The sequence below is a fragment of the Antedon bifida genome, chromosome 5 (assembly GCF_963402885.1).
Source record: "Antedon bifida chromosome 5, ecAntBifi1.1, whole genome shotgun sequence".
NCBI lineage: Eukaryota > Metazoa > Echinodermata > Crinoidea > Comatulida > Antedonidae > Antedon > Antedon bifida.
The window spans coordinates 12,133,627-12,142,798 of record NC_136230.1 but is presented as its reverse complement, the minus strand read 5'-3'; the positions used below and the strand labels follow the sequence as shown (position 1 = coordinate 12,142,798).

The window sequence follows — 9,172 nt, the reverse complement described above, 5'->3', positions numbered from 1 at the left end:
CGAATTTAAACTTTTAATCAAGAAATATGTGCTAAGCTAACCGTCCAAATATTGTCCGCGAAAAGTACACGCGCAAGGGTAGATGTTTTTGGGATGACACTGAAGTTTTAGATTATTATTATTATTATTACTTTGTTTACCCAGGGTAAGCCCAAACAGTTAAAAACTGATTTCATTGGGGCCCTGCATTGTGTTAAGAACCATTTACATAATACTTTAATAGCATTTTTCTGAATATACTTCCTATGAAGTTCTGATTTAAATAACCCTAGGGATGTGATGGTTCTCCTTCTCCTCCTCTTCGACGCTATTCCACAAGGTTGCACCAACAACGCTAAAACTTGTGGAGAAACATTCTTTTCTCGCGCGCAAAAGGAATCTTTAACTTTAACAATGTGGACTGCCTCGTTACGCGTGACTGGGATAAGGGTGTAAATATACCAGTCATATATTTGGGAGTTATTTTATTTATGCATTTAAATACAAGGACAGTCCTTTTAAATGAAACTCTGTCCGAAAATGAAAGCCAGTCTAGGTCTGAGAACATGTCTACTGAAGGAGTCAGATATGGACATTTTAAAATAAGCCTTGCAGCTCGTTTTAAACAAGTTAAGTGTTTTATTATGGGATGCATACCTGCCACTCCATACTGTAAAACAATAGTCTAATGACGGCCTTACTAGACTAGTGAATAGTGTGTTCATGCAACTTTGGGATACAGTCGCGAATCCGATTTAGCATGCCTAGTTTAAAAGAAACTGTTTTGAAAACTACATGTCAAGGTTGAATCGTCAGCGTACATGAACAACTTACAGTTTTTAGGAATACAATTTTGTAAATCACTTGTGTAAATGATAAAAAGCAGTGGCCCCAAAATCGAACCCTGTGGCACACCAATGTTTAGTGTTTGCGTCTTCGATTTTGTGCCACCAATGTTTACATATTGACTGCGATCACTTAAATATGATTTAAACCACTCCATTATGGATGGTGACATGCACATACATTTGAGTTTTTTTAACATAATTTCATGATTAACTGAGTCAAATGCCTTGCTCAGGTCTATGAAAACAGTACCAGTCATTTTACCCTGTTCCATGGCATGTAAACACTCGTTGGTTAAGTCATGTAGCGTTGTTTCAGTTGAATGAAACGGTCTAAACCCTGATTGACAAGATGTAATCAGCTTGTTCACATCAAGGTACGAATAGACGGCCGAATGTACCCACCTTTCTAACATTTTTGAAACATTTGGTAGGATGGAAATTGGCCTATAATTATTAGTGTTACTTTTGTCTCCTCCTTTGTGAATAGGTGTAACAGAGGCCTTTTTCCACTCTGTAATGTAATGTCCGCATCGTATTGATAGGTTTAGGACATGGGTTAATGACTTTGTCACGTGTGTGTAAGCTAGTTTTAGAATTTTTACACTGACGTCGTCTGGACCTGTTGCTTTACCAGCAGACATTACTAATATTTGACTTTGAACAAATTCTTCTGTGATGTCTGGCAATATACATTGTTCGAGTGAAATTGACTCAGAGACGTTTTGGTTTGATTCAAACATACTACTGGTTGTTGCATTCGCCATACGTTCACCGATTGTTGAGAAATGTTCATTCAATATATCAGCAATGTCGTCAGGATTGTTGATAGTAATTCCATTATTGGAAATAATACAATTTGGGGCTGATTTTGTATTGCTTGGAAGGACCTCTTTTAGTTTCTTCCATAGCATTGACGAATCACCTTTGTTATTTTCGATGGTTGATTTAAAATATTCACTTTTTTTAGTCCGGATTTTATCAGTCGCGTTATTCCGTAACGTTTTGTAGGTGTTCCAATCTATTTCTAAACCAGATTGTTTAGCCTTTTTATGCGTGCAATCACGTTGTCGCATAAGTTGCATTATTTCACCATCAAGCCTAGTACTGACAGTTTTTGCGGCTGTAAAAGCAATTCCAGCCTATTAAAAAGCAACTATTTTTCATTTCTTTGGGACCAACTATTGCTGATTTCGTTATTCAAGATACTCATTTGAATTATGGTCACAGTGATAGAAGTATCATGCCAACAAAGCTGAATGAACCTTACTGGATAAACAGAGAAAATGCTTATTAAATATACATAGAAAAGATAAAACTAACTCAAAACATGCGATACACCACCATTTGCCAATGTTGACGTGGATTATTTTGAGCCAGTAATGATAAACAGAGGCGAGAAGATATCGACATCTTTAAAACAAGAATGTTTGAAATGTATTATAGTATCATGGTACAACAGAATAGTAGACATGATTTTTATGGGAAGTGAAGCGAATTTGGTCAATTCGGTCTAGCGAGCTGGATATCATGTGAAAATTACACGTACCGGTATTAGTATTAGAAAACGACTTGAAGTGGGGTGTAGTCTATGCAAAAAAGCTTAGAGTGGTCAGTAGGGATTAAATAGAATATATGGCTATGTTGACTGCCGGTAGCATTCCACTTCCCCTATATTGATTTCTAGGCCTGTTTTCAGATTTTTGTCTTAGCCTAGACCCTATGCATGTTAATGAAATAATTACTATGGATTCCCGAAGATTATGTACATTCTGTATTTTATGTAACAATACGGCATGTGAATTATTAATTCTTTTCGAAAAAAAAAACAATTAGTGAAACTAACCTGCTTGGCAGTTTCGCTGTCCTTCTCAGAAGGATCCTTCAGAAGATATGACAGGTTCATTCACGTGACTGGTGGGCGATTTCGTCTCTGTTGATGGTTTGGGTTCCTCGTCGTCGGATCCAATCGCCTCTGATGCATCTGTTGTTTACATCTGGTTCTCTATCAACGATGTTATGGTTGGTGATTAGTAGTAACATGATTATCTTCAATAAAATTAGCGGTAGAACGTTACTACTGTTGGTAATAATAAAATAATGTCTACTTCACTTGTACCGGAAGCCCAGAAAGAAAGTCATTTAATTATTCATATTATACCAATATCCACATTCGGATTATAGATATGTACTATTTATTTTCTATAGATTACTTTCATATTATTTAGGCTTGGGTCAAATGACATAAAAAATTAAGAAAAGATTACGATTAAATCTAACATTTTAATTATTTTGATCTTCATTTTTACACATAGCGAACCAGAACAGAATCAACATTATAACGCGTTCATAAACGATATGGGACACTATACAAATTATACATATACCATTACTTTCAATGACAAACAAAGAATGACTACATCGTTTATAATGTACAAATAATATTATTTTTAAAATAATTTCATAGTTCAAATCTATCCAACGATACAAAACAGGATAAGATTTGACAAAAGTGTATGTCACCTTTTGGTCATTTAGTATAGTTTCGATACCAACATGACATGTTAATGTAATACAATGTTTAGTATTAAATGCATGGCCATGTTTAGTGTGGAGTGTCGGACATTACGAACCAGTATTTGTATTCTCTAAAACTTTAAAAATGTTAATTCGGTTACAATAATAATATAATACTACTATACCTCATAACATGATGCAAAAACTGATTTAAATTCATCGTATGTCATGACTAATTCGGTTACAACAATAATAATATCTTTTTATCATCAATAAATTAAAATGTTCAACAATCCACTTTGCATGTAGCATACTACTATACCTCAGTAACAAAATATCAATACTAAAACTATCTGAATTTCAAATCATTGCATATGACAAAGGTCTGTGTAAAGGAGACTAATTAAAATAATGTTTCAATATATCGTTAGTGTGAAGTAACACCAACCACTGGTCTCATAACAACAACGTTTCTCGAATAGAAAACATACTGTTAACTTTAGTAAATAAATATTCATTTAGATGGTTAATTTGCACGCGCTCACAGCTCTGATTATCAGATATTTAATAGGTTGAGTTGAATTATGATATTTTTAAATTAGTATTTTTAAGGCGAATTAGTTCCACTTCACCAAATGCGTACTGTGGTATTGTCAACTTTTTTTTAAAGAAGCTAAGTTGCTTTCGCCTGAATGCTGTCTAAAATTAGGCACGGTTATTATCATTTCAAAATGTATAATATACTACATTATTGATACTGTACGTTTTTAGGAATTACACATTTTACCTACTATTATGGTGTTCAGTACACTAATACTAATAAACTAATGTTACGACCAATCGTTTTCAACCGATTACAGTATTGTCTCTATCAAAGCAGGTGAAAACACTCCAAAATAATGACGACATTTGATAACGTAAAATCACCTAACAATATGAAATAAGGTACCCACTCTGAAAATGGGATTGTAAATAAATCACTAATGGAATAAATCTTAAATGGCACGACCAAAATAACTCAATGAATTTACTTTTTGCATAGATTTTAAGTTAACCCTCACATTAGGCATATGTCTTTTTTGTAATAAATCTGTCATTGAAAGTATTCTCACCTTTAGCATTGCTGTATGGTTTACCGGGACCAAATGTTGGATAAGTTGGAACTCAAATGTATTGTTAATTATGCTTCACGTATAGAACTAAAGTACTTAGAATTGAACTCAATTTGATTATTTTTATAGGATACTTTACTGAGGAAACACATTCAACCTATCCAATGCACTATTTTGACGTTCTAAGAAAAGTTCCATCACCTCTCGTAATAGATTCCGTAATCATTGTAACCATATGCCTTTAGCGCACTGGTTGTTAGAGAATTTCACTTTTCTGGGGTTTTTTTTGTATTGTATTGTGCCTTACAGAGCAACACTGTATTTTATGCAAATGGTACAATAAATGGATATGAATCGAGATTTCCATTTGATTTTAAAACATTTTCAAAAAACGTATTCCCTCCAAGTAACGGTAAAATGAAACCAATAGTAAGAATTTAGCAGTCGAAATGTGTTTTTGCTACTCGGAGACAGCGACGATTAACAAACTCATAGAATATTAAATAAAGATGCATACAACATAAGTTCTGGCTTAAATAGTTTATTAGTAAATGAACATTCGCCCATGTAAAACTGCACATAAAAGTCATAAGCAAATATAAGTTATATATAGCAATAATTTTCCAATTCTAAGTAGGCACAACAGGGATGCTCAGAGAAAAATAGCCCTTATTAAGTGTCTAAATATTGGGCGGGAGGGAGGGAAATTTGTCTTCAACTTAAAGTGATCGTGTTAACAGAGAGCGTGCTTGATCAAAGAGGTCGAAAACCCGCCCTCTCCGTTCTCAAAATAGAATTGTGTTCACAACCCAATTCTTGATTTTTGCTACTCGGAGACAGCGACGATTAACAAACTCATAGAATATTAAATAAAGATGCATACAACATAAGTTCTGGCTTAAATAGTTTATTAGTAAATGAACATTCGCCCATGTAAAACTGCACATAAAAGTCATAAGCAAATATAAGTTATATATAGCAATAATTTTCCAATTCTAAGTAGGCACAACAGGGATGCTCAGAGAAAAATAGCCCGCGGCAGGTGCCAAGGCACCGCCAAGAGCAGCCCACCAAAGTGCAGGAAACAAGGAAGAATGTTCACTTACCCACATGAAACTGAGATTTTAAAAAAATGGTTCAACCAGGACTCCCTGGGAAAGTCTCCAAAGAAAAAAAAAAAAATAAATCACCATTAATACAACGATGCTCCCCATGAAAGTATACGCAGATACTTCATGGCAGTATGTTGAGCATCAGCACCTTCCACCCAAGGCTAATCCGAGGGCTCCACTACCGTGCACTGCAATGGGAGCAAAGTTGTACTAACATATCGCCAATAAACAATACTGAAAGAGAAAAACAAAAAAAACGTAAATAGTCGCATGGATGTAAGTGAGTTATAATGTAAATTTACATTTTTATTAGTCATTACTAAGGGTTATGCAGTGGGGTCGGATATACCGTTTATATGCGTCGCTTTTCCATCTTCCGGTAGCTTTAATTTCTTGTTCATCTGCGCCCAGGTCCCTAAGTTGCGTGGCCCTTCCGATTCTGAACGAGTGTGTGTTGTACCGGGTGTGGTCTAAGTTGGCGTGTAACGCGGCTTCTTTTAACGTATGACTTAAATGTTTCCTAAGTAGTGGAGCTCTAGTTTGAAATATGAAAAATTGCCCCCGAGTCGTAGGCCTGATCGAATTGTAATCCTGTAACGCTTTTACCGGGCATAATATGCTGTTTCCTTTTTTGTTAATGCTGAAATGTTGGGAATCGCCCTTGTGGTGTTTGAAGGAATTAAATTGGAAGGTGACCTTGGTGTGTGAGATGGTAATGTCGCGAAGTTTTAGGACGTGTTCCGGATTATTGGTCCGTACCATTTCACTTGCCCTCGCACAAGCGTAGTAACAGGTGAGGAACAAAGCTTTATAAAGTTTCCTTTCGTATTCGTTGCTCTTAATAAAATTGAGTTGAGCGAGTATAGTAGTGGTAACCGGGTAAAGGCGTCGGCGGCGGCTGGCAACGTTGTATAGCTTCCCAGCACCTCTTGTGACAATAGTTAACAATGGTATGTTAGTAGGGTCTGGATTGTTGGTAATTTTGTGCATGAATGCAATGGCACTTAGATACGTTCTTATGGTATTTTGGTTGAGACCTGTCCGAAAGAGGTGGCAGACGAATAGTGAGATGTGGGGTGGTGAGATAGGCATTTGATGTGGTAGGTGGTGGCTTTGTAGGAACATAAGTAAGATTGACCACGCCCTGTTGTATGATTTTCTGGTTCCAGTCGTGACGGAAGCTCGTATCAGGATTTCTTGAATGCAGCGAAGTTCTCTGGTAGCAGATGTGGTGGTATTGTTAATGGGTTTTGATGCATTCCGAATTGTTTGAGAAGTTTTTTTGTTACCTGTGAACGGGAAATTGCATCACTTAGTACATTTTTAATACCTGGTATATGCCTGGCGGTTAGATGTATATTATGTGTAAGTAGTACTAATACTAACGGCCTGATTATGCGCATTACATCAGAATTAGAACTAGTTTTGTTGTTAACATGATAGACATTGGGTAGGTGAAATACTACATGAGTGTTGGCCAGTTGGCTTGAGTACAGTGATATCATGAGATAAATAGGGTACATTTCTAAGACCATTATATCTAACTTCTTCCAACGTTCTGGCCATATACCGTGTACCCACGTAGCCCCAAATGTAGCACCAAATTCCCTTTTGGAAGCATCTGAAAAGAAGTGAAGGCATTCAGAGTCCTTTTTTGGTAGTACGTTGATGATAGTGGTTCCATTGTATTGGTCAAGAAATTGTATCCAAATTTTCAAGTCTTCACGTACTCCTTGGGTAATACGTATTTTTGAGTCGGGATTTGTCTGACCTTTTGTGAGTGTATATAGTCTTGTAAGGAAAGCTCTGCCGGTCTTAATAACGCACGTGGCGAACTGAAGTTTTCCGGTAAGAGATTGAAGTTCTCTGAGTGTTATGTAATGTGAACTCGACCATTTTTTTACTTCGGACCTATACTTTTCCAGTTTGTCCTTGGGTAATCTGGCTACCATAGCTCGCGTATCCAGTTCGATCCCTAAAAAGGTTAATTTTGTAGTTGGCTCCACTGTTTTGTGAGGGGAGAGAGGAAGGCCAATGGCATCTGATAAGGCAATGAGATTGTTAAGGTACCTTTGGCACTCATGTTTTGTATCGCCTATAAGCAGGAAATCGTCTAATACCTTGACTACGTTTTTACATGCTAGTTTATTTGTCAGTATCCATTTTATTCCGTCTGAAAACGATTCAAAAATTCTACAAGAGGATCCACACCCTTGTGGGAGGACCTTATCGTAGTACAGTTTGTTTCTCCAAGAGAACCCGGTAAGGTGATACTGTGTTTTGTGCAGGGGAATGAGCCGGAAAGCATCTTGAATATCGCTTTTGGATAGGTAGGCTGGGTAGGTGGATTTTTGAATGATATTTACGGCTGTGGATATATTTTCGTAGTGGACTGTTTTGTAGTGTTGAGGAATATTATGATTCACTGATCTTTCGTCGTGCGGATATGATAAGTTATGAATTAATCTGTATTTTCCTGCAACGGATTTCTCCCTCAAACTTAGTGGTGACGATTTGAAATGTAGAAATGGGGGCGAATCGAATGGGCCAGCGATACGCCCTGTAGCAATCTCTTTAGCAATCATCGGTTGGATAATTTGAGGTTTCTGTAATGCCGATACTGAATTTTTTGCAGTAAAACCGGCTTCAGACTTCAGGAAAAAACCATTTTTAAAGCCGGAAATGAGGTAATCTTTGTTGGAATATCCCGAGAGAAGGGTTTCGAGTTTATCTACCCTTAGGGGGGTTGGCAGTGGGGTTAGCAGGGGATGTTGTTGTTGTTGATGGGTGTCGTGATTGATTTGTATCTCGTTTGCACAGGAAATATGGGTGTGGCCTGTCTTCGGAGCATTTAAAGCATTTATGAGAGAACTTACAGCGGTATGGTTGTAAGCACTTTCGCGCTGGGGTGTGGTATGCTTGGCAGTATCCGAGTGGTATTTGGGAATCGGTGGTCTTCCTGTTGAAAGGTGGGGTGTTAAAGCCCCGAAAATGACTTTGTGGGCGATAGCGTTGTAGCATTAAGTTGTGAATAAGGTCGCCCCGTACTGTGGCCCATGAGCATTTGGTATGTTCCCTAGCTCTCCGAAAAGCCTCATCGTATGACCGCCAATTTTGTGCGTTGTTTCGCATCATGATTTGAATTTGCTTTGCGTAAGTGAAAATGTCTTGCATATCTGTAGGGTGATAGCTTAGGTGTATGGTGGCGAAGTCGTAAAAAGCCATGGACCATTCATGTTCGGACAAGAATCGTTTTTTCTTTTTTGGCACCATTTCAAGGCCCCCGTTGAACTGTAACGCGAATGTATCGCTATCGTCTGGGTTAACGATATCTGAAAATTCAACATATTTTTGGTCTTTAATTTTTATTTTTAATTTGTCGGGGACCAAAGCTCCGGCCTTAATTCCCCCGGTATACCGGAGGGGGTTTTGAGCTGCATCTCCTTCAACAATAGTATATGGAATAAATGTGTCTTTAGCTGGTGTGGCAATAGTGTCTGGTGCTTGAGTGAGTGGCATGGCAATATCTGATATATTAGGCCTACTTGGTGTTGTGTCGTCGAAGAACCGAGTGCTGTTTAGTTCTCCGTCGTTAGCTATTGGAGTA

At 37.3% G+C, this 9,172-nt stretch overlaps 1 protein-coding gene across 1 annotated transcript; it reads right to left on the bottom strand.

Moving 5' to 3' along the window:
• Positions 1 to 6,752: 6,752 nt before the first annotated feature.
• LOC144843334 (uncharacterized) lies at positions 6,753 to 8,150 on the bottom strand. Its single transcript, XM_078700127.1, has one exon. The coding sequence runs from the start codon at positions 8,148 to 8,150 to the stop codon at positions 6,753 to 6,755; it is 1,398 nt and encodes a 465-aa protein (XP_078556253.1).
• Between the last annotated feature and the right edge of the window lie 1,022 nt (positions 8,151 to 9,172).

Coding starts and splice junctions, on each gene's coding strand:
- LOC144843334 (XM_078700127.1), bottom strand. CDS start 8,150: ATGATTGCTAAAGAGATTGCTACAGGGCGTATCGCTGGCCCATTCGAT.